The sequence below is a fragment of the Mesocricetus auratus genome, unplaced genomic scaffold, assembly GCF_017639785.1.
Source record: "Mesocricetus auratus isolate SY011 unplaced genomic scaffold, BCM_Maur_2.0 Super-Scaffold_100042, whole genome shotgun sequence".
In the NCBI taxonomy this organism is placed as follows: domain Eukaryota; kingdom Metazoa; phylum Chordata; class Mammalia; order Rodentia; family Cricetidae; genus Mesocricetus; species Mesocricetus auratus.
In genome coordinates, this window is record NW_024429219.1 from 6,232,530 (window position 1) to 6,258,518 (window position 25,989).

Genomic DNA, 25,989 nt, shown 5'->3' on the forward strand with positions numbered 1-25,989 from the left:
CCGGCCTCACCACAAAGCGGCCCTCTCTAAAGGCAGCCTCGGCGCCCAGGTCTCCTTAGGGGCAAGAGCAATCCCTGTGGGGAGGGGCTTGCTGGAGGGTGTGGCTGCACACCTCTCCCCCTGACATCAGGAGAAAGGGGGGGGCTGCACACGCCCACCTCCCCAGACACGCACAGTAACAAGTGAATATGACTGCAAAAATACCCGAGAGAGAAGAGAGGGCTAGCTGTCTTCTGAGGTCCAGCCTAAGGTTAGACCCCCCCCCCCAAATGGCAGAGGCTATGTCCAGGGCCTCAAGGCCTTTAGCATTCTAGGACTGGAAAACTTGTATCGGGTACTTTTTTTTTTTAAGGATTTCACACTATAGCTCAAGCTGGCCTCAAACTCATTGAGAGCTCAGGCTACCCTTCAGCTAGTGATCCTCTTGAATGCTGGGCTTGCAGGCCTAAGCCACCACACCTGACGCATCCAGGTTTCCTGAGAAGCACCCTAAATACAATCGTGAGAGGGGACAACGTGGGATCACTCACGAGGCAGATCTGAGCCCTGGACCCGTCTCCAGGGACAGCCGCTAGAGGGTTAGGTTCTATACTCAGTCCCTCACTGTGACCTCCACCGTAGCCACCCTTTCTGTTTGGAACATCTGTGTCTCTGTCTGCGAGCAGACCCTTGCTCTCATGGAACAATACACTTGGATACTCAGCATGGGGCTTCACAGCTAATACACTATTACTAAAATTCCTTCCCAGGGGAAGATGTTAGCAACATCTATCCCACCTCCTAAGGTTGCAAAGACAAACCGAGGCTTATCGTGGCTAAGTTGACTCTGGAGAACCGGTGGGTTTATTGGGCATCTAGATGAGGGGTTACTTACAGGGGTGTGGGTGTGTCTCTCCAACGGGCCGCATGTGGGAAGCATGGATGAGGATTTTTCTGTAGCTGCACAGATGGCAGCCTGCTCCCCTAGGGTTCCCCAGCCCCTCCCTGAGGACATGTGCACTTAAGGCTGAGGCCGGATACTCAGGTGAGGGTCCTGAGACTCTCCTCAGGCCTCCCTGTGGAAGCGCAGTCAACAAGCCCAGTCGGAAAAACCCTTTCACAAGGGGTGCAGTTGAATTCCCCCAGATGTCAGCTGCTTAGCTAGGAGGATAAGCATGCAAGATACACACCCCATAAACGCAGCAATTATTACCTGTACACGCAAACGTCTCACGGCCGGAAGTGGCCCACAGCCCAGCCCCTGTGCCTCCCCCTGCCACTTGACACCCCTGAACACGCTTCTCCTGGGGTGCGAAAGCCCGCGCATGCCCCAGCAGCTCTTACCCACCAGCTTCCAAAGTCGGGGCGCCTCTCGAAGGTCTGGGCGTCTCTCACCTTTTCCTTGCTTCTCGGCCCAATAACGTGCAGCACTTCTAGGGCAGTATACTTGCTGATTGCTTCCTTCGCTATTACTCACAACAACCAGCTAAGACACTGCCAAAGAGGCACTCACAGCTGGCCAGCTGGGCTGAGGATCTGCGGACAGGCTCGAGGGGGGGACCCGCGGACAGGCACGAAGGGAGGACCCGCGGACAGGCACGAAGGGGGGACCCGCGGACAGGCACGAAGGGAGGACCGCGGACAGGCATGAAGGGAGGAGCCGCGGACAGGCACGAAGGGGGGACCCGCGGACAGGCACGAAGGGGGGACCCGCGGACAGGCACGAAGGGAGGAGCCGCGGACAGGCACGAGGAGGGGACCCGCGGACAGGCACGAAGGGGAGAACCTCGGGCAGGCACGAAGGGGAGAACCCGCGGACAGGCACGAAGGGGAGAACCCGCGGACAGGCACGAAGGGGAGAACCCGCGGACAGGCACGAAGGGGAGAACCCGCGGACAGGCACGAAGGGAGGAGCCGCGGACAGGCACGAAGGGGAGAACCCGCGGACAGGCACGAAAGGGAGACCCGCGGACAGGCACGAGGAGGGGACCCGCGGACAGGCACGAAGAGGGGACCCGCGGGCAGGCACGAAGGGGGGACCCGCGGACAGGCACGAGGAGGGGACCCGCGGACAGGCACGAGGAGGGGACCCGCGGGCAGGCACGAAGGGGGGACCCGCGGACAGGCACGAGGAGGGGACCCGCGGACAGGCACGAAGGAAGGAGCCAGGGATCAGCATAAAGACGTAGGGGAATGGGGAGGCTGTGGGAGAAAGCTGAGACTCCACCAAGTGCAGCAGGCTCCTCGGCACCCTGAAGACAGCACATGGCACGGGGTGGGAGTGCAGGGGGGACAGCGGCTTCACTCGTGCCTTCCCTGTCCCAGCACGCACAGAGGACACACTGGTCAGTTCAGCTGGAGGGACAATGCCACCAGAAGATGTTCAGGAACTCCTTCAGGCTTCCACTAGGAGGCTCGAGTCAGGAGGTTCCTTTGAGTTCAGGGGTTCGAGATCAGTCTGGGCAATATAGTGAGTCTAAAGAAAACAAAAACAGGCTGGAGAGATGGCTTAGTGGTTAAGAACACTGGCTGCTCTTGCAGAGGACCCAGGATCAGGCTTTTTGAGCACCTATAAGGCAGCTCACAACTATCTGTAACTCTGATGCCTTGTCCCGCCTCCGAGGGCACCGGGCACACACATAGTGTACATGCATCAGGCAGCACACTTATACACATTAAACGTAAGTAAAGTGGGCCGGGCGTTGGTGGCGCACGCCTTTAATCCCAGCACTCGGGAGGCAGAGGCCAGCCTGGTCTACAGAGCGAGTTCCAGGACAGGTTCCAAAGCTACACAGAGAAACCCTGTCTCGAAAAAACAAAAAACATAAGTGAGCCAGTAAGATAGGTCAGCGGGTAAAATCACTTAAAACCAAGCATGATGACCTGAGTTCGATTCCCAGAGCCCATATGACGGAAGGAGAGAACTGACTCCTACAAACTGCCCTCTGACCTCCACACACACACATGCTATGACATGCGTGTGCACCCCACCCCACCCGTTCCTGCCCTTGAAAACCAAATAAACAAATGTGAAACGACAGCAACCTTCCCCCAACCAAACCCAAATAACCAGTGGGGCTGGTCAGGCCTGAAGAGCTGACACTGGGGACAGGGGGAGCATTTCGTCTCCAGGGATACTCAGACACTCCTTAGCTGGTTGGAGGAAGCCTGAAGGAAGCCGGAGTCTTCCGCAGAAACACCTAGGCCAGCGTTGGGTGGGTGGCTTTGGATTCCAGCCTCCAGTTACACGGAAAACTGACCATGACCTACCGGCCGCCTTAAGGTCCAGTGACTGGGCTGGGGCGGGGATTCAGCTGGTAGAGCCCTTGCTTAGCGGGTTCGAGACCTTGGGTTTCACCACCAGCACTGTAAACAAAAAGGTCTAGATCAGTGCATCTTTCAACCCCCGTTAGAGAAGCTGCTTTTGTGGCCGGTGGAAATTAACCCGGAGACCCACAACTGAGCCCTGTGCAGACAATAAGGCTCCAAATGTGACATCTGCGTCACAATCCCCCTCAGGGCTCAGGGGTCATCTCCGGAGGAGGTGGGGCAGGAAGACGGTAAGAGTTGGAGGCCATGGACCTCTTCAGTTAAACGGGTGTCTGCAGGACACTACAAGGCCATCGTCCACATGGACTCAGTGGCTGTGACTACTTTCACAAGCCCTGTACAAGGACACCAGCCAAAAGCCCAGCATGGCCAGAGGAGGCCTCATGAAGTCCCACCTTAGCTGAGTTGTTGGTGACTGGTGGCTGCTGGAGGTGGGTGGTATCAGGTTCTTCATGGGTATGGTCCCTGAGAGGTTGTCTGTGCTCCAGCAATAATTCTACAGCCATTAATGTACAGACAGCACGGAATGGTCTCAGTGGCCTCAGTAAGCAGCACATGGAGACGGTAGGGGAATGAGCGAGGCCCCGGCAGCTTGGGCCCATGGTGCTCGAAGGCCGTGTGTGGCTCTGTCTTCCCCGGCCCCGCCTTATCCCTTCCTCGGCGTGTGGGCCACCATTCCCTGAGTTGTCCCTTGTGTTGACCCTCTTGCTACCACCCAACTAGGGAGGATCAGGCTTGGAGAATGTGGGGTCCTCCCCCCAGCATTTAACGTAATTCCAGACACAGGCGATTACACCCCAAGAGTCTGGTTGAGACAAGAGGAGCTGGAGTCTGAGGCCAGCCTGCTTTCCATGCCAGGACTTTGTCTCAGGGAGCGTGCCTGCTGCCAGGATTGACACCCTGGATTTGATCCCTGGATCCACACGCTGAATAGAAAGAGGCAACTCCCGGAAGTTGTCCTCTGCTCTCCACACATGACCCACACACATACATACATGAATACACACATACACACATGACCCACCCACATACCTACACAAATATACACATATGCACCCACACACATACATACATGAATAATACATACACACACGACCCACACACATACATACATGAATACATACATACACACATGACCCACCCACATACCTACACAAATATACACATATGCACCCACACACATACATACATGAATACACACATACACACACGACCCACACACATACATACATGAATACACACATACACACATGACCCACCCACATACCTACACAAATATACACATATACACACATATGCACCCACACACATACAGACATGAATACACACATACACACATGACCTACACTCATACAGACATGAATACATGCAAAGTGACAAAGTGAATGAATGAATGAATGGATGGATGAATGAATGAATGAATGAAAACTTAAAAAGGAGTCCAGCACAGTGTCTCACACTCATCGTCCCAGCACTTGGGAGGACAGCCTCAGTTACATGAGACTATCTTTAAAGACCCAAAATGATGAAGAAAACAAAAGCGGCACATGTGGGAGGGGCCTGGCTGGCACAATCAGTGTGAGAAAGGGAAGCCCGTGAGGAGACACCCGCAAGCCTGAGTGTGGGAATACAGAGGCCACAGTAGTGTTCTCTAATGAGGCCTGGCTGAGGTGGGGCCAGAGGAGACCTCCAGCAGAAAAGCTGAGGGGGGGAGGGGGAGGGAGAGAGAGAGAAAGGAGGGGGGAGGGAAGAGAAGGAGGGGGAGAGGGAGAGAGACCAGATGAGGCTGGGCTACTCTAGGAAGCAAGCTCCTTTCCCTCACTCTGGGAACCACAGGGACAAGGGCTCAAAGGACCCAGCTTGAAAGGAGGCCGGCACTGGGCAAGATCACGGTGCCTCTGACCACACTTCCCACATCCTCTTGGGCTTTGCCATGACAGAGCTTGAAGGAATTGATCTTTCCTTATGTCACAGAAAGTGGGAAGGTGGTGGTGGCTGCCGGGCAGAAACCTGGGTCCACAGTTGTTAGATGATCCCTTCCCGCCTGCTGGAGACAACAGAGAGAAGCTTGGCCCAGGAGCCGGGGTATTGGAGGTGGACCTCAAGAAGACCCACTAGGAAGGTGTGAACCTCAAACTTTCCCATTAGTGGGGCTGGAGAGATGGCTCAGCCGGTAAGAGCACGCGTTGTTCTGGCAGAGGAGCTGAGTTCGGTTCCCAGCACCCACATGGTGGCTCACAACCATTCGTAAGTCCTGTTCTAGGGGACCTGACACGCTTTCCTGACCTCCACAGGACATACCGGCAGAAAGTCACACATGTTAAACAAATCTAAAAAAAAAATCCAGGATCAGACCAGGGTGTGAGAGCCAATGCTAACACTCAGAGTGGGGAAGCAGGAAACTCAAGGCAAGTCCAAGGCAGCTGTGAGCTACACAGGGAGCTCCAGGCAGGCCAGGAGAACCATGTGGAAACAACAAAGACCCTCAGGTTAGTTCTGGAATGAGTCCTCTCAGAAGGCAGCACTGCCTGGTGCCCAGACCAGGCAATGAAGGAGCTGTGTGTGCCTCCCCAGAGAAACGAGTAACCCCTGCCACTCCACAGCTCCCCAAGGAGGACCTTGGTAAACGGCAGATGACTTGTGGCCTCTGCTGTAGGGAGCTGGGCACTCAGTTGCCAGTCTCCCTAGTATTTAGGATTTCACGTTTTCCTTTTCTGGCTCTTTTCCAAACATTTTTGTGCACTGAGTGTTTTGCCTGCATGCAGTTTTGTGTCCCACGTGCGGCAGAGGCCAGAAGACCTGGGCCCTCTGGAGCTGGGCTGACAGGTGGCTGTGGGCTGCCGTACGGGGGCGGGGAACCAAACCTAGGTAGGTCCTCTGCAAGAGCAATAAGAGCTCCTAACCACCAAGCCAGCTCTCCAGCCTCGGCCCTTACTGGATCTTACAGATGGAGTCCTGAGCAGCCAACCAGGATGGTCAATCAAAGGAAAAGCAAAGGAAAGGAGGGAGGAGAGGGAGAGGAAGAGAGAGGAAAGGCCTATGGGAAAGAGCGGCCTCTCAGCACGGTGTAAGAGTAAGGGGAGGCCACGCTGCCTGACTCTCATACGAAGACGGAGCTGACACTGTGGAAATCAGTATCGAGGTTCCTCAAAAAAACTAAAAATAGAGGTCCCATATGACCCAGATACATACCCAGAGGGTATTGCCCAAAGGACCGTACCCTGTCAGAGAGACATTTGCCCGTCTGCAGTCGCTGCTGTCCTATACACAATAGCCAAGACAGTGGAACCAGAGTGGACGTTTATGCACAGAGATATAAATGGGCAAAGAAAATGTGGTCTACAGAGTGAGTTCCAGGATGGCCAAGGCTACACGGAGAAACTCTGTCTTGAAAAACCGAAAAATGAAAAAACAAGAAAGAAAGGAGGGAGGGAGGGAGGGAGGGAGGGAGGGAGGGAGGGAGGGAGGGAGGAAAAAAGAAGATGTGTCATTTATACATGATAGATTTTTTTTTTTTGAGACAGGGTTCCTGGAACTCACTCTGCAGACCAGGCTGGCCTCAAACTCAAGAGATCCTCCTGCCTGCCTGCCTTCCACATTCTGGATTAAAGGCGTGGGCCAGCACACCTGACTTTACAGAATGCTTTTATGCGGCTATCAAGGAAAAATGAAATCATGGCACTGGCAGGGAAGCGGACACATCCGAAAATGAGGTTGTTAGGCAAAGTCAGCCAGACACAGACAAGCGCTGCGTGCATCTTAGGTAGAGAACCTATGTTTAAATGTGTCTGTCCATGTGTGTGTGTGTATGAGGGGGCAGTCCACCACGCTAGAGAGGGGACCATAGGGGAGGAAGAGATCCTAAGGGAGAAACAGAGGCAGTCATGGAGCACACCATGTCAGAAAGCAGAAGAGAAACCGAGAGCGGGCTGGAGGAGGGGTGAGGCGGGAGAGGATGAGAACAAACTAGGAATGACACATAGGTATGGACATGCAGTGAGTAAAAGTCACCTTGCATGCTGACCTAAAAAAAAAAAAAACCAAATAATTGAAAGACAAAAAACTCAGTGGGTTAGAGCATTTGCTGCTCTTCTAGAGGACCCAAGTTCGGTTCCCGGCTCTGATGTCAAAAAGTCCACAGCCACCAGTAACTCAGGCTCCAGTGGACTCATACCGTCTCTTCTGGTCACCTCTGTACCCCACGCTCACATTGGTCACAAAACTGTCGGCAACACCTTCCCTCCACCACGATGACAGGCTTGGGGCTGGGTGGGAAGTAGAATTCTAGCCAATGAGACGTGTGGAAAAGGAGAAAGGTTTGCACCAATCTACAGAAACACCAGAAAGCGCCTGGCCTGGCTGAGGTGAGGCTGGCAGGAGTGAAGGGCAGAACTGGAAGACGTTTGCCCCAGGAAGCCATCACAGAGTGGTCCTCCTTCTGGACCCCTCCTCGTCTTGTGAAATGAACATGCAGACTGGGAGGGAGGGAGGGTCAGTGGTCGAGCTAGGATGCCTGAGGCCTCGGGTTGGGGGTGGGGTAAAAGAAAGAGGGAGAGGTTAGTTTGTGCCAAGCACAATGGTGCTGACCTGCCTACTTACCACGTGGCTATTTTGGAGGCTGAGGCCGGAGGACAGACCAGTTTGCAGGAAATTTCAAAACAAAACAAAAACAAACAAACAAACAAGACAGAGCACTTAGTCAGCAAAGCTTTTGTCACTAAGGACTCAGCAGAAAAACAAGACCACAAAACACAAAAGCAAAAAACCACCGCTTGTCCTGTCTGCAGCACGGCGGTGAGCTTTGAACATCTCTGCTCTCACCGACACAATTGTGCACGCTTGCAAATTCCAATTCCTGAGAGACTGAGGCAGGAAGGCTGCCACAAGTTCAAGGCTAGCCTAGGCTACTGAGTGAGTCCCAAACCAGCCAGAGCTAAAAAGTAGGACCCTGTCCTCAAAAACAACAAAAGCTCATCAAATAACAACAAAACCCCCAACATCTGTTCTTAGTGCTGCACATCACGTCACCAGGAGTCTGTCTCCCTCACGACTCGGCCCATGGACCCGGATGCGCCACCACGAAACTGGCAAAGAGGGCGTGGCCCACAGAGGGGAAGACCAGAAACACAATCCCAGTGTGGGATTCCCAGGCAGACACAGCCATTTGAGTTTTTTTGGGGGTGGGGCACTTGAGCTAGTTTTCTGCTGAGACTAACCCCCCACCCCCACCGCCTGTCCTCAGACCAACATCGCCACAGATTGTGTCTGGAGAATCAGAGATGGGCTGAGATTCGGCCTTCAGCGGGGAGGGAGTGTGGGAGTCACAGGAGAGGAGAAATCACAGTCTGAAACAGGGGCAAAGCCTCTGGAACAATGTGAGCAATGTTCGTGTCTGAGGAGGTCTAACCCTTCCCCCCACAGGAACCCAAGAGGGTCTCCTCCCCACAGAAGCCAGGAGCTGGCACTGAGCAGAGGCAGCCCCCCGGCCCCCGCCCGGAAGTAAAAGTCCACATCACCTAACCAACCGTCCATGAATTCCCCCCCTTTGTCCCTGAGGTTTCTGGACCTGTCTCCTCAATTTGTCACTCAACATTTGGGCTCCCTGCGAAATCTGCATCTCGGAACCAAGGGCCTGGAAATCAGAAATGCGTCTCCAAGGCCAAGACGATGTTTCTACACTTGAACTCAACCAGTGCCTCTCCAAGCAGATTCATGATCCATTCCCACTCCCAGCATCCCCTTCAGATGTGGTGAACGGTCCCCGAAGGGGCCAGGGAACTAAGGAAGAAAAGGGTGAGTCTCCATTCAGTAACCCAACAGAGGCCCTGCGCGGCTGGGGATGGGCAGCCAGGCCAGCAGGCTCCACCTGTCTGACCTGCTCAGCTCACTGCCCCCTCGGGCCTGGCACAGCTGCCAGGAGCTGGGCCCACTGCCAGGAGCTACCTGGGCCCCTCCAGAGGTGTGCCCTCACCTGTCCCCTGTCCCTTCCCCCACTGATCCTATGCCCAGGGAAGCAGGCACGAGAACACCTCCCATGAGTCATCTGGATGCGAATCCAAAAGCCGGCAGAGAAGGAATGGAGCAAAGGGAAAGGGGGAAGAGGGAGAGGGAGGAAAATCCCCAGGCCCCACACCTGAGCCCGCCTGTCCAGTCGGTCATGGGGGTGAGGCTGGGTGGGGCCTGGAGCAGGGCCTGGCATGATCAGGGCCAAATCTCAGGCCTGCTTTATCTCTTTCTCTATTTGGGGAAAGCAGTTTCACTGCCCATCCACTGGCTGACTCTGCAGACCCCAGGCACTGGAGCTGTGCGTGGACACAGAAAGGCACAGGCAGCCGTCTCCAGGAGCACAGAGGCACTGTTAGCTACACCAGGTTCCTCCCCCAGACTCTGAGCACACAGGGCCCACCTACCCCTCTGGCTCCTAGCCTTCTTCAATAAGAATGCCTAGGTCCTTGGGTGCTGCCAGTTTGTTACAGGTATGGCTTGGTTTCACGGATTCACCGGGGTGCTGACGGGCATAGCCAGGGGGCAGGGGCACTCGGGACCAAGAGGCCTGAGCAGGCAGATTTCACTTCTCTTCTCTTTTGCCCTCTGGCCCCGATGATGCCTGGCAAGCCCGAGTCAATGGGAGCATCTGAACACTCAGCCCTGTCTGGGTGGAAGGTCACAGATGCCATCTGCCATGAAGCCGGCTGGACATCTGACTCCTGAGTTCTGACCGTGTGCTTCTGAGCCGGCCACAAGAGGGGAGTCTTCAAGAACCACAGCAGAAGAGAAACAGCGAGAGCCATCGGGGAAAACTGTGGACACACGCAGGGTTTCCCACTAGATGCAGGGTGGGTTCCAAACCATAAGATGCAAACTGGAAGAGGGGGCCCCCTTTTCCTGAGGTAGCAGAGGCAGAGGAAGGAGCAGAGAGAGACACTGACGGGATTCACAGAGCCCTGGCAGAGGTGGGCAGCTGCCTGCTGCTGGGTGTGGCCGGGCAGGTCTCAGACCTCACTCAGGGTGTGCCCGTCTTCCAAGGAATACTTTACAAAGCCTCTCAACTGAAAGCAGCACCTTTGTTCTGCTCCCCCAAGAGGAACTGACAAACACACCAGGCCTAGTTGGAGGAGCCAGTGGTTCGCTCTGGGTTGGTACCCTGGGGCAAGCCCTGGCGGTATCCTGGGGCGAGCCCTGGCGGTCCATCTGGATTCTGACCCCTCTTTCCTCCTGGTCAGGTTTCTGTCTTCCTTTCACCCCACTCCCTGGATCAAAGGTCTAAACTAAAACCCCACAATCACTACCAACCTCAGACTTTCCTGGCTCTTACATCAGCCACCAGCCCAAACCAGTGAGGTCAAAATGCTTGTCGGCTGCAGAAAACCTCAAGGCAAAGGTTCAGTTCAGCATGCCCTTATTGACTAAGGAAACATTTACCAGGCTAGGCCAAAAGAGAAGTGTGTGTGTGTGGGGGGGGATGATGGTGGTGTTTACTAGCTTCAAGTTAGCAAAAGCTAGAATTATATATTTACATACCAAGTCCCATGATAAGTCATCTGGGATCTCCCCAAGTAGGAAGGCTGCCTGTGGTTACAGCTGATGAGTCAATGAAACACCCCACCAAGCCAATGAGCTCAGCTTTTTGGGAAGGAACAAAGGCAGCTGTACCAAGTGACTGGGCCATTGCTATACCGAGAAAGCCCATTGCTGAAGCCTCTGACCCGGAGTTGTCCAGCACAGGAAGTTTGTCTCCTAGGGGGCTTCGGCAATGTCTGAAAAACATGCGTGTTTGCTCCGCTGGGTGGAGGCCGGTGATGTTCAGCATCCAAGCACGTGGGACAGTCCCTCACAAACAAGGACCGCCATCTAAATGTCAACAGCCCTGTGGTGGAGAAACTGCCCCCAATCCTCTGAAAAACCCCGTCTCTTCTGTAGAATTCACCTACAGTTACTCATGTGACGCTGGGCTTGGAGGGTCCTTGGTGGTAAGAGCTCCTCCCTGTAGCAAGGCCAGGCCTGTGGGCTCAGTGTCTCTGGAAGGGAACAAACCCTAGCCTGGGGTGATCTGCCAGGACAACTGCCACCCAACTCCGTGTCCAGGGTTCTCACCACCATCACGCTAAGCTAATGACCTCACAGCTGGCGGGCGCTCCATAGGTGACAAGGAACACTCACATTCTTTGTCTTAAGGGGGAGATGTGTGCACGTCACTTCACTCCACCAATTTCTCCGCGCTTCTGGCCCGCACAGTGGCTGCCGTGTCAAGGGTAGGAAGCTGTGTCTGCTTTCACACTTTGGAGACGGTGCATGGGAGAAAACAGAGTTGAGCGCGCTCCAGGGCCTGCAGTCTACGGCAGGGCTGGGAGGAGGCACAGGTGCTTAGAGTCACACGGGCCTCGAGAACTCTCAGAGCACAGAACTGGGCAGAGACAAAGGCAGTCTGTCAGTGGACCTGGAGCAGATGGCGTTCCTGAGTGTCTGTGGCAGGCTCCTGCTTTGGGGGCCTAGTCGTACGGAGACTGAGGTTCAGAAAACCCAAGACACACATCATGCTCCCTGGAGGTCTGCCGGGGCTGCCAAAGACTCAGCAAAGATATGTAAAAACCACACCTATGGGTAGGAAGGACAGACATTCAGGATAGACAGTAGTCTTGGGCACTGGGGGCCGAGGACAGAAGTGGGCCCAGCCGGTGACCTTCATTTACAATGATTATTTGGTTTTTCTTTTGTTTTGCTGTCTCATGTAGCCCAGGCTAGCCTTGACCTCTGATTTACCTTGAACTTCTCACCCCCTGCTTGCTCCTGTTGGGATAACAAGGGTGCAGTCTACCAGCCAATCCTCACCTCCCAGCCTCAGTTCATTTTTAGTACCGTAATTGATTCTATAATTTTAACAAGATATCAGAAAGGGGCGGGGGTGGGGGGTTGGGGGAGAGCTGGAGAGACGGCTCAGTGACAGCTCTTCCAGATGACGTGGGTTCGATTCCCAGCGCCCCGCATGGAGGCTCACAACTGCCTGTAACACCAGTTCCAGCATATCCAATGTCCACTTCTGGTCTTCATGGATACTACATGCAGATGGGTGCACAGACATACATGCAGTCAAAACAACCCCATACACATAGAAAGGAAATAGCAAGAGTTGTTCCATCCTGGGAAATAGGGCCTCACTTGCTTGGGAAAATCCCCACAGGTGTTTTGCTTGAGAAAACATGCATCGCTGATCCTGGCTGTCGGATCCTAGGAGAGTGCCCCTAAGTGAGGCTGTGGGAGGACCAAAGGGCAGAGGGGATAAGAAACAGCCCCTGGAGCAGGACAGTCCCTTCATCTCTCGCTAAAGTCAGATACTAGCTACAGGAGCAGGAACCTGTACGCCACAGAAGGAGAAAGGGGGGCCCTGGCCACTCAGCATCTCCTCATCTGCAAGCAGGTGACCTGCCACCACAGCCTGTCCCCTCAGATCAAGAACTGCCAGCAGGAGGAGGCCTGAGCGGGGAAAGCCCAGCTCTCCACCAAGCCCAGAGGCAAGCCCCACAGTTCCTTTTTGGGGTGCAGGCAAATTAGGGAGGCCTTAGCTCCCAAGGCAGGGAGGCAGGAGTTGAGACTCAGGCATGAAATAAGCCACTCCCCAGTGGCCTAAATGCCAAGCTACCCTCACACAGGAAGGCTTGTGAGGACCTTCTAGATGCCCAGCTGGCGTCCCAGGTTGGTGACTAGGAAAGTTTCTCAGTGCTACCGTGCTCTGCCCACCAGGCCCTTGCCAGCCTGGCGCCTCCTCACGGCCCAGTCTGCTCTCACAGCACAGGAAGAGGGATTCTCTGACCCACCCTCGCTGACAGTTGCCATACTGGCTACATGTTCCGAACACAACATCTACCTTTCTATCCATGCTCTCACCCCAGTTTTGGCTTCATGCTCACCAATGATTCTGCTGCTCAGGGGGACACCAGGGGAGTTCAGGCACCCCTCCCCTGCTCAGTTACCCATAGCCCGTGTGGGTAAATACACAGCTATCCTCACAGCTGTCCACCCGGGCAGGTACTCAGGGGCAGGGTCAGAGCAGGGAGGCTGGTCCATCGGGGCGGCTCTGTGCATGCTCTGTCATTGCGAAGGGTTTTCACTCCCCTAACATCAATGGTAAATCAGAAAACACAATGGTATGGGCATGAAGATGTCACATTCAGATGATATCTATCGTGTAGGAGGCTAGGAAGAGAGGGGGAGGGAGGGAGGGAGAGAGGGAGGGACAGGGGGAGGGGGAGAGAGAGGGGGAGGGAGAGGAAAGGAGGGGGAGGGGGAGGAAGAGGGAGAAGGGGAGGGAGAAGGGAGGGGAGAGAGAGAAGAGCAGAGGAGAGGCTAAGCATGTTAAACATACTGGCTGCAAGAGCAAAGGACCTGGGTTTGATTCCTGTCACCCACATGGCCGCTCACCACAATCTGTTAACTAGGGTCCTAGGAGATCTGACACCCTTTTCTGGCTCCCACAGGAACTGCATGCACACGGCACCCAGCCATACCGGCTGGCAAAACATCCATGTACAGAAAACAACAACAAAACAAAACAAATAAACCCACCACCAACAACAACAACCACAAAAATCCCCAAGGACCTTGGCGCCTGTGTAGGTGAATCCTTAAGGCCGTAAAGCTAGGTACTTGAAATGGCCATCTTGGATCAATGGGAGCCAGTCCAGGAGCAAGTGTCCTCGTGGCCAGGCAGATCGAGACAGAGGTAAGGCCACCTGAACCAGGCGAGAGCCTACACCGCAGACTGCAGAGGGAGCAGACTGTGCTGTATTCCAGACTCAAGACTTCCAGAACTGCAAGAGGATACATTGCTCTTGCCTCAAACGCCAGGTTTGTGGTTATTTTGTCTGGACGCACCCCTGAAGCCAAGAGCAAGTTCATTCCACAGCTGCAGTGGTGGGTGGGGTGTGTGAGGCAGGGGGACAGTCTCTGGTCACCCAAACTCCTGTCCCTGCCTTTGCTCGGAGTGCCGTCACCCTCTGCCAGGTGCTCTGCTGTCACCATACTCTTCATGGACAGACACACTCCACTCCTCCCAAATCTGCAGCTACCTGGAACTCAACCTCGAGTAAACAACATACTTCACTACATGCAACTGAGGAAGGGAAGAGGCCCCGCCTCTTCCGGGCACTGCAGGTGAGCTCTCCTGGGCTTCTCACTGTGCTCTGCTGCCCTGGACCTTACTTCACACTCAGTGGAGACCCAACCAGGAAGCGCTGACCCTCGGTGACTCAGGCAGCCACAAAAGGGAAGGAGACAGCCGCTGAAACCACGCTCACTTTTGAGACCCAGGAAGGAGACAAAAGGAGAGGTGAGACCAACCGACGCCGTGAAGGCATTTCATGGACGCCGTGAAGGCATTTCAGAACCCACGAGGGCATGGGTAAAAAACTCCACGGCCCAAGGCCAGGCCTTCAGGCTGCTGACCACACCACAGCCCAGTGGCTCATGTCCAGTCTGGTTTGGAGAAGAGGTGATTTTTGTATTTAATCTAACAGAATTCTGTTTTTTTGTTTGTTTGTTTGACTTTTTGGAGATAGAGTGTCAAGTAGGCCAGGTTGGCCTAGAACTCAATGTATAGCTAAGGATGACCTTGAATTCTCGATCCTCTGATTTCCTTCTCTTCATCCTGGGATGAGAAGAAGTGTGTGCCTTCAAGCCTCGCTTATGCGGCTCTGGGGATTGAACCCAGGGCCTGCTCATACCAGGCAGCACTCTACAAACTTAGCTACCTCCAAGCTCCACCCCTCACCTCCCTTTTGGTGATTATATTCATATTCTGTAGCTCAGGCTGGCCTGAATTTATTATGTACTGTAGGTTGGCCTTGAACTTGTAGCCATTCCCCTGCCTAAACCATCCAGTCGCTGCTCAGATTATAGGCACGAGCCATCACACCCAAGCCACTTAAGACACAAGGGATGATTCAATTGCAGTCCCTCCCTGAAGTATTACAGAGCCCTCTGTGTCGCCGCTACGTCTGTATTCATGAATACCATTACCCTCGCCTGTCTGTCCCTGAGGTACACTCCAGGGTGTTCCCCACAAGGAGGAAAACCACCCAGGACATTTTCGCAGGAGTACTCCATCCTCCTCCCTGTTGATTCTGCCCCGGTTGCAGTGGGGGCATGGCCATGCTAAGTGACACATAACACACAAAAAACATATCATATCATACCATGCTAGACATTTGAGTTTCTTCTAGTCCACAGAACACGGCGCAGAAGGCAGGTGCTACTTAATCCCCATTGCCCCAGCATGAATGACTCTTTCTTTGGGGTTCAGTGGAAGAGGGCTTGCTTAGTATGTGTTGGGGTTTGACCCCCCAGCACTGCCAAGACCAAACAATGACAGCCTCTTGCTGGACCTGGTGGGAAGTGCCTGTGGTTTCAACATTGAGGACTGAATCTAGCTCAGCAAGCCCCTATCTCAACAAAGCTACAGCTCCCTCCCTTGCTGGAAGACAGACGCTAAGACCTTCTCCTCTGTCCACTTAAAAGAAACAAGTGCTGACTTTCGAGAGGAAGAGACCTCCAGGAGCTGAAGAGAGCCCTGGTCAGCGGCCGGAGGGAAGCCCGTGGCTTCAGCACAACTGAACGTATGAATTCCGCCAAGCAGCTAGGTGACCTTGAACACCCTTCCCCAGGTGAGTCTGGGTCGCTAGATAGGACCTTGACGACAGCCCCGAGCAGGACCTGTGCCAGGACTCCTGACCCACAGGAGTGAGATGACAAGATGTGTTTTTAAAGCCACCGAATTAGCAGTGATCTGATAAGCATCGATAGAAAACTAACACAGCCACCTCCACGACTACAACAGTGGCAGCGGTGACCGTCCCCACCAACCATGTGGCCTGAGGTTCTAGGTACCCCCACCCATTTCCGTCCCTTCGATGATCCACACGACACAAATCCAAGTCAGCTCTGCAATGACCGCGCTTACTCCTGACGATGTAACCTGCTTACGTGTCTCAGTGTCGTCACACATTCAAAGCAGTACCTGTGTTAAGGAACTCAGTAAAGCCTTGCTCTTCACTCTCCGTCAGCCTGGCCTCTCTAACGTTTGAGAGGCACCCACGGGGTCTTGCCTTTTGTGAACCTGGAGCACAAAGCCTGGATGTGGGTGGACGGGGTATTTGGGGATGAGTAACCTGTCTCATTCACACCCACTAGCAACTCTGAGAGGGAGACCAAATGGAGACAAGTGGAGCCGTTGAGGGATGTTGAACTCTGGCCCAGGGTCACTCAGGAAATGAGGGGTATGACGGGGACTAGGTCATACCCAGGCTAGGCGCTTTTGGACTATCCCACAGGCTTAAGGTAATTTGGCCCGTATGTGAGGAGAAACAGGAGTGTTAGCCCAAGTACAGTCATTAGGCTTATGTGAAAACAATCCACATAAGTGAAAGTAATTAGCAGTGTTAATGTGTGCTGTCTGAGGGTGCATTTCTGGATGCTCCAGAGAGGCGTGATTCGTGAGTGAGTGTGTGTGTCTGTATGTGAGAGAGAGAGAGAGAGAGAGAGAGAGACAGAGACAGAGACAGAGACAGAGACAGAGAGACGAAGAGTGAATGGCAAGGCTTGCTCCTACCCCACCCCAATTCAGGGTGGGGTGATGTGGCTCCCTCAGGAGCAGTTGCAAAAGAATGGAAATATTGCTGTGCTGGGGGTTTCTAGCCCTAGGGTTGAACACAGAGCCTTGCATATGCCAGGAAAGTGCTCCATCACTGAGTTATGACTCAGCGTGTAAACGCCTTCTTAGTACACACGTACACATGCATACACATACACACACACATGCATGCACACACGCATGCACGCACGCACAGAGGGGTTAACCAGGCTGGCCTTGAACTCACAGACATCCACCTGCCTCTGCCTGTAGAGTACTGTAATTAAGGATGTGATTTCTGGACGTAGTCTCTGGCTGGCCTGGAATTTTGTTATACACTCAAGAATGACCTTGAGTGATGGGCATGGTGTCTATATCAGCACTGGGAGGCAGAGGTGGTAGGTAGTGTCTCTGTGAGTTTAGGCCAGCCTTGTCTACACAGAGAGCCCCAGCCTAGCTAGGGCTACAGAGTGAGACCCTGCCTCAAAATAAATAAAAACATAAATAAAGTAAAATAAATGGAAGAAGGACAAAGATAGAGAGGAAACAAAACGACATGAACTCCTGACCCTTGTGCCTCCACCTTCTGATTTCCGGGGCTATAGGTGCATGCGCCTTGTCCAGCTCATGCAGGATTAGGGATCAATTGAACCCAAGGCTTTGTCCGTGCCAGGCAAGTACTCTACCTATTACATCCCCAGCCCCCAAATAGTTTTTGAGGGCACAACAAAATCCTCAGAAGATACCAAAGTGGGGGCTCCCGCGGGGTCCCACGGGGCAGCTGGGGCAGTGGATAAGGGGCTTCACATGTGACAACAAGAGAGACAGGACTGAATGCAGCACACTACCCGATCCTTGGGAGGCCACCACAACTGTTTCCTCCTAACTCCGCGGGGTCCGTTTGTACCCAGAGCAGAGCAGAGAGAGCAGGAGGGATCCCGACTGTATCTTTCAGCACAGTCCTGAGCTGCATCCCCCAGGATCTCAGGAACCGACCTCTGGCCAGTTATGACGGAGCTGTCTGGAACCCTAGCTACAGGAGTCAGAGTCACAGCAGTCAGGGCTGGAGTATGGGAAGCTCAAACTTAGGGAGACCTCATCTCAAAAACAAAAATTAGAGGACTAGGAAGATGGTGTTAGTGGTTAGAGCACGAAGAGAACAAGCTTGGGGACTGGGGGGGTGGATCCCCAGAACCCATACAAATACCAGCTGGGCATGGGCACCACACCTGTGATTCCAGCCTGGAAAGCAAAGACAGGGATCTCAGAGAAAGCGGGCTAGCAAGACTAGCCGTGTGTGTGTGTGTGTGTGTGTGTGTGTGTGTGTGTGTGTGTGTGTGTGTGTGTGTGTGTGTGTGTATGAGAGAGAGAGAGAGAGAGAGCTCTGGGGTTGACTGAGAGTCCCTGCCTATTGACTAAGATGGATGAGCCATTGAGGCTGGCTTCCACACGCATGCACACCCTCCCATATGTGCTCATATATGTGCAAACAGGTATATACACACACATGCATGTAAAACTGAAAATGAAAACAAATGATAAAAAAGTAAAACGTGGGTTGCTTGTCCAGTATGTGTGCGGCCGTGATTCCTGCGATGGAGCTAAGGGACTTGTTTGCTTGAAGTATTGGTAGGAGCATCTGCAGACCTTCACTGTGACTGTGGGGGACCAGGGGGGTCACATGATCCAGGACTCTGAAACTGGCTTTATCCACTCACTGGTGGGATGGTGGTGGGATGGCACAGCTGTCCTTACTACAGTAGATAAAAGTGGCCATCTTACCCTGCTGTCATCCCAAGTCTATTTTGATTAATAATGTTGCAAGATGAGGTGACATCTGAGGAAGCTTAACACCGGGATTAAGAATGAAGCCAGGTATGGTGCAGGCTTTAATCCCAGCTCTCGGGAGGCAGAGGAGGATGGATCCCTGTGAGTTTGGGGCCAGCCTAGTCTACATAGTGAGTTCCAGGACAGACAGAACTACATAGAGAGACCCTGTCTCAAAAGAAAAAAAGAGAAAGAAGAGAGAGAAAAAGAAGAACGCAATCCACTAGGGAACTTGGGAGGTGACCCAGGGCACAAGAACGTCTACAATCACCTGCCATTCCTGCCTTGTGTGGGATGGAGACAGGAAGCTCCTGGGGCTTTGCTGGCTGACAGGCAAGGCTGCAGGTTCAGGGAAGAACCCCATCTCAAGGGAGAGTGTTAGAAAAGACCTTTTCTGGCCACGGCACGCTCACAAAGGCATGCGTACACACATGTTCAAATACATGACACACAAATACATGCCCCCAAGCAATAAAACCAAAGCCAACTAACTTTTAAAAGAACAAAACCAAGACTGGGATGAACGAGGTTCAAAAAGTCACCTGACACTGGGCTCCTAACACCACACACACAGAGGACCTCTAGCTAGATGCTTCTTTGTCTGTCTGTTTTGTTTTGTTTTTTAACGCCAACTCAGGGCGTTTCACTTCATTTAAATATGCAGTACTAGGTCTAAAAAATAATAATAACAAAATAGTAACTTCTAGGAAGGGGAAGAGAGGAATACTTGCAACACAAATTAATTTTTAAAAATCATACAATCAATCATAAATCAATCAAACAAACAAACAAAAGCACCCAAACCCACGGATTCTTTCAGTGAGGACGCTCCTTCTGACTTAGTGAAGGCTCTGAACACAGACACAAGCCAAGAGCTTTGCCGCCGATGCTTGGGCCACAACTGCAGGGGGGGGGCATCCTGCTTGGTGACCACATTTTATAGCGCTGCTCTACAGAGGACATCCTAACGTCAGCCCGATACATCTTCTCTCTCCTCTCCCTCTCTCTCTGAATCGGGGTCTCACTCGGTAGCCCAGTTGGCTTCTGCCTCTTGGTCCTCCAGGATCAGCCTCCCTGGTGCCAGGGCCACACCCAGCTCAGAAGTCCAATTTCATGAATGAGATGAATGACCAAAGCCAAGAAGGTCAATTTCTACTTCCAGATTCACAAAGCTACTGACAGAGATGAGGAGGAGAGACATGACAGGTCCTTGAGCCTGAAGTCATGTCTAGATGGGGAAGCTGAGGCTCCAAAGGGGTCCCGAGGTTCCCCATGGGAGGAGAAAAGTGAGCTGTACGGTGCCACCTCTTAGGCTTCCACGAAAGCAGCGGCCCTGAAGATCTGCGGAACCCTTGAACCTGCAGGGCTGAGCTGTGCTCTCTGGGGTGAGCGGATCTCCCTACCGCCCGAAGCCTAGCGTCTAATCTCTTCCATCTTTCCTTCTGGTATTTGTTACTGGGTGTCATGCAAGACCACCTCCAGCCTCACAGCTTCCTTCCTATTTCTCGAACACACTGGATGCTGGGCCTTTGCACGTGCTGGCCCTCCTTGTCTATGAAGCTCCTGCCTTCCTCTCTGTCAGACTCATCCTTAGCGACTTCCCGCACACAGCAGCCGTCTGGTGAAGAAGTGATTGAGCCCTTCCTGCCCGTTCTCTTGTACACCCTCCTGATCTACTGAAGTCAGAGGTCAAGGGTCCTCTAACCACAGTGGCCTCTCTTTACCTGGCATCCTGCTACACCCTCCAGGCCAGCTGCCAGTCACCAGGGTAGTACGGTAATAACGACAGGCTACCGTATTACTGGGAGGCACCGCCTGGATGCTATAAGCAGACAATCCGGACACTTGCCCAGGTTTAGCATCACTAGCTGGCAATGCGTACCGTGGATTTAGGGCGAGAAGCAGAAACGTCCTCGTGGTTTACCAAGACTGGCCAGTCACTCATACTCAACATCTGATGCCAGTGGGTCCTAGGGTAGCGGCTGATCCTGTCCCGTACAGCCCAGATGAACCTTCAAGGTTAATATTCAAATGCATTCACTCCCCTCTCCTCCCTCGCACAGCCACACTGCCCATGACTGTGGAGCACTGTGTCTCAAGAAGCAGCCATTTGTCCCCGCGTTCTCTCAGAACTGCAGACAGAGGCAGAACTGGCCGCACATAACCTAACACTGTACCACTTTGTCCCTGGATGTGACATTTTATACAAGAGGCCCAGTCATGTCTAGTTCATGAGCCCAAGCACAGATTGTCAAGAGGCCACACAGGTCTCTGCGGAGCCCTGCTCCTGTAGCCTGCCAGGCATGGAGCTGGGTGTGTGTGTGTGTGTGTGTGTGTGTGTGTGTGTGTGTGTGTGTGTGTGTGTGTGTGTGCAGCGTGCGCCCATAGGGTCTGCTAGATGGTCATCTAATGTCAGGTAGCTAGATAGCAGGGGACTTATCGGCCACTGAGGATGAGCCCCTCCTTCCTGTTTCCCTGGTAGTGCTACAAATGGAAACATTTAATTGCCTCCTTAAGATTTAAGGTGGAGGAATGTTGGCTTTGTTGAGGCTCATTAAGGGAAAGCTAATTCCTCCTGGTCAAAAGAATAGAAGTTCCACCTCTGGCTAGGGGCGGACATCTGACATCCTAAACTACCCCAAAACATTACATACTCTTGTCTCCTCCTTTTAAGAGTAAATCCAGTGGGACCTGCCAATCACCTGGAGGACGGCTACTCCTGCCCTCCCCCCACCCCAACACAGGCATCCAGGAAACCTGATCCTCCTGAAGACTAGCTGAGAAAATGGGAGAAATAATTATCCCCTAAGGAGACGGTGCCCTTGCCCTTCCTCCATGCAACCTCTGGCTGCTCTGAGTTCGAGTCCTAACACAGAAAGGCAGGCCTCTTCTTTCTCTGGCGCATTTTCTTCGGGATGCCAGCTAAGGCCCAAGCCTGCTCTTTCCAGCCCCCAGGGCTCTCCAGTTCTCTCTAAAGCCCCCCCCCATTGCAAAGGGCAGGGCTTTCTCTCCTGCTTCTCCCGCCTCCTGGCACCCGTCAAGACTTACAGCTTGCCTGCCCTGTTGTCTCTCTCACATTCTAATAAAATTGTCCTTGAGCTGCCCTCCGAGTCCATTCTTAAATTCCTTTTCTAATGGCACTAAGAACCCAAAAGGAAAACCTTTCACACTAGCCTGGGAAAGGGGAGCACTGGGGACTTTGTCCCTGCTACTCTGGGAAGGGGCAGGGAGCACTAAGGAACAATAAAGCATTGTGTTGGGGGGTAGGTAGTGCTCTCCCCAGCAGGGGCACTCACTCACGCGGGGGGGGCTGGGGATGGAGGTTGAAAAGGCCTCTGCTCCAACATTAGAACATTAATCTACATGCGGGAAACAGGATGATGCCTTGAGCTCAAGACCAGCTTAGGGCTACATGGTAGTACTCTGTCTGCACTCTACACACACACACACACACACACATACACATACTCACACACACACATACACATACTCACACACACACACACACACACACACACCATCTAAAGACTAAACCTCATACAGAGTACAACTTTAGTGACCCAAGCATTTTGTTCCCTCCCTAACAAGATTCTCAGTACAATTCTGGGAGACAGAGTCACTGCCCCACTTGTGGTTGGGGAGGAGGACCTGGGAGTCACCGACTTTAGCTCCCTGGTTGGTCAACACAGGAGCGCCAGAGCCTTTCTCACGCCCAAGACAGATCAAAGAAGAAGAAAAAAATGCCCCAAGCAAAACTCCCCCAAAGGAATCTTTTCTCTCCAGAGATGATGATATCAAAGGACATTTTGTTACTTCTTGGAAATTCTTTGCCTTCCAAGGGCTGCACAACCCAGCAGTTTTCTGTAATTATCACTAAAGTATTCGGCCTAGTTCCTGCCTCCTTCGCTCACTTTCAGACAGACAGGAACACCAGTTCAGCGGTTACCTGAGCTCCGCGGCAGGTGCGCAGCCCTAGGGCCCCTGTAGTCACGGCCTTGGCTTCCAAACTCTGGCAACGTCTCCAAAAGCCCCCAATCTGCGCAGTCACAGAGGGGAGCAGCCCTGCTCTGAACAAGTCCAGGCAAGCCCAGGCACAGCCCCTGGTCCGGTCCTCCCCCCAGGCACCGCGAGGCTCCCGGGATGGAAGAAGCCTCTTCAGCGCCGCATCATGGGAGTTGGGGGTTGCTCCGTCACCTGAAAAGAGAAAGGGGTGTAAGGTGGGCAAAAGGCAGGGCGCGAGAGGGCGGTGCCAGCGAGCGCTGGGTCCCCGGGCGGCACTGCGGGAGCCAGGGTCACGCTGGTCTGTGCGCTGGCCACACTAGGCGAGAGGTGACCGGGGCACCCACCACAGAGGGACCAGGCAGCTGCACTGGGGTCCCGTTGCGCGAGTTACAAGCATTGGGTCCCGAGCCGAGCCTTCGTCTCTGCTCTGCCGGGGTTCTTTTCCCTAGTGAGAGCTCAGAGTTTGCGCAGCGCCCCAGCTGGCTGCCCAGTCCCAGGGCGTGCCACCCCCTAGGGGCCGATGTCAGTGTGCACCCCGGGCCATCACGATCCTTCCGGGGATCCCTCGCCTCTCAGCCTTGAGACCGAAGCCCGAGTGGGCCTATAACTAGCAAACAGAAACCACGAAGACACTCGCCACAATGCCCAGCCCCAGGGTAGCTCTCCGGGAAGAGGGCAGAAGAGTCCCACGGATCAGGTCACCAAAGTATGGAAGCGTCCTCTCTGAGACATTGCCAGCTCAGAATGTTCGGATGTCCTATGCAGCCCCAGATTCTAATGCCAAGAGCAAGCACCCGGCCGTGGCCACCGCCCGTTTGACCTGCGTCCCGTCCCCACTCACCGTGCCCCCAAGTTCTGTCACCCCCAGATGCTGGGGCAACCCAGCTCTGCACTCCGTCTTAACTCTGTGAGCTGGTCCCAGGAGTGAGGGAGAGGCACCGAGTGCCTGGCGCTCTTGAGCCGGGAGTGCAGGGCAAGAGGGGCCGGGCTTTTGTACTAACTCACACTGAAATGCTGAGCTCAGAGCCGCAGGGAGGAGTCTGGGCAGCCGGCCAGGCACGCGCCTCCCATTTCTCACGGGCTTCCTCCCCATACAGAGCCTATGGAGCAGGACCCCCTTGAAGTTGGTAGAGGCGCAGTGGGACAACCTTGCAGACTGCCCTGCCCTGTGGAAAGGGACACTGCACCTCTCGCCCTGTTCCCAGCCATTATGCGTCCCAGACTCAGCCAGGACACTCCAGAGACAAACCGCCCTTGGGTCCCTGGTGCCCAGGTACTAAAGCGGCAGGCTCACAGGACTCCTGTTGTAAAACCTCTGCCTGGGAAGGTGACACGACAGAAGTCCCTTTGGCGGCGGCAGATCCTCCTGGAAGACTCACACCCATGCACACTGCCTGCAGCTCTCCACACACTTGGAATTCACACTTCAGCTGGGCTCTCACTGAAGCTGGCAGAGAAAAGCTCTCTGGAGCGAGAGGGAGAGACCCCATGCCTCCTCTGTGAGAGGAAAAGGAGTTCTGGGAAGGAGAGAGGCAAACACTGTCCAGACATACGAGGACATGTGGGCAGTGCCACTTAAGCTGTCCCCATTTCACTGAACGGGAGATTGAGCTCATTGGGATGCCTGTGCATTCTGTTTTTCCCAGGCTTCTAGTGTCCGGGAGATCTCAAGAGACCTAGAGTGAGCCCAGAAACTCGTAACAAATGCAGGACACAGGTGAATCGCTGCCGAGCAGGCCCAAGCATTGCAGTGGTGGCCGGAATTCCACACAGCCTGTGAAGGTCTCCAGAGCACCTGCAGAAGGAAGCCGGTGGGCCATGGAGGCAGCACTCAGTGAGGTCTTTTTTTAAGACAGGGTCTCTCTATGGAACCCTGGCTGGCCTGAAACTCACCATGTAGACCGTGTTGACTTCAAAAGCACAGATACCTGCCTGCCTCTGCCTCTTGAGCGCAGAGATTAAAGGGTGCTGCGCCACACCCAGCTAGGACAAGGTTTTGTGGGCAGACAAAGTGGGTTCCCCTTCTGACTCACTGGGTGACCCTTGGTACTATGAGTTCAAACACACACACACACACACACTCACACACACACTCACACACATTCTCACACACACACACACACACCTTTTCCTATGTAGGCCCTTGTCACACTAGGCATCATCTTAACTCTCCCCTGGAGATCTCTGTCAGCTTCTCAAAGAATCTTCTGAGATATCACCAGTTCTTTTTAAATTACAGACGAGGACTAGAAAAGTAAAGCTTGCCCTTGTCACAGTGGGGGGAGAGAATGAATGAATATGTGAGCCCTCCCATGGGAGGAAGGGGGGTCATAAGGACTGCGGTCAGTGCTGACACACGGCAGACACCCCCCATGCCCGTCCCTGTTCATCTAATGGGGCCTCTGGGGGCACCCGCTATGTCATGGGCTTGTAGAACACCCTTCGTTCTCTTCTCCATAGGGACAGACCCACGGGAGCACCCTTATCTGGTCCTCCATCCCCATTGGCTCCTCTGTACCCTACTTCCCTCTGAGAACTACCAAGATGTCTTGATGTGGGCAGCTGACAGATACACGCTGTACAGATGCTAGATTCCACCAAGAGAAAACTAAGAAAGCCCAGTCCTTAGCACCTTTCCATCCTTGGAGGCTGCATCAGTCTGGACCCCCTGGTTTTCTTTATAACATCACCATAGAAGCAAGAACTTTTCCCCTATTGTGGGGAACAAACCCAGGGCCTTGTTCCTGCTAAGAAGCAGATCCTGAGCTCTCGGTTTTGTTTGTTTGTTGTTTTTGAGGCTATGTAGCACGGGCTAGCCTTAAACTCATGGTCCTCCTGCCTCAGCCCCCTGCATGCTGGGGTGACTAGATACACTTTGATACCTGGCTAAGGACTGTTTTAGGGGAGCCTCTCTGTCACACAAGCTCAGTCCTACCTCTCCCTAGTTATTGTTTAGAATCTCATAATAATCAACCCATACTTGGAGCCCCACACTTGGCCTCCAGGCAACATAGGCGGTCTCTAGAGGGAGAGAATTTCAGAGAAGCATGAGCCCCTGGGCACACCAGCCCACGTCCCTAGACACAACTGTCACATGGTGCTCCAAGAAACCTTGGTGTTTCCTATATGACCACTGATGCCAGAAGTACTTATGGCCGCTGCACGCTTTCCTCTCCAACATGAGCTACAGAATCCCCCAGATGTTTCTAGACCCAAGTCATCCAGGAAGC

General features: G+C 53.6%; 1 protein-coding gene across 2 annotated transcripts; it reads right to left on the minus strand.

Annotated features, from left to right (window-relative positions):
* Nucleotides 1-825: 825 nt before the first annotated feature.
* Nucleotides 826-23,736, minus strand: LOC110342686 (uncharacterized protein DKFZp434B061-like). Of its 2 annotated transcripts, XM_040735060.1 has the most exons (3): nucleotides 23,601-23,736; nucleotides 22,704-22,951; nucleotides 826-3,345 (listed from the first exon to the last, which is right to left on the minus strand). In XM_040735060.1, exon 3 carries the CDS (start codon nucleotides 2,156-2,158, stop codon nucleotides 1,466-1,468), a length of 693 nt encoding a protein of 230 aa, XP_040590994.1. In that variant the 5' UTR covers nucleotides 2,159-3,345; nucleotides 22,704-22,951; nucleotides 23,601-23,736; the 3' UTR covers nucleotides 826-1,465. The 2 variants fall into 2 exon arrangements, with proteins under 2 accessions (XP_040590994.1, XP_040590993.1); XM_040735059.1 differs by lacking the exon at nucleotides 23,601-23,736 and having other exon boundaries at nucleotides 22,704-23,585.
* Between the last annotated feature and the right edge of the window lie 2,253 nt (nucleotides 23,737-25,989).

What these genes read in the sequence shown, in the direction of transcription:
- LOC110342686 (XM_040735059.1), bottom strand. Translation starts at nt 2,246, where the DNA reads ATGTGCTGTCTTCAGGGTGCCGAGGAGCCTGCTGCACTTGGTGGAGTC.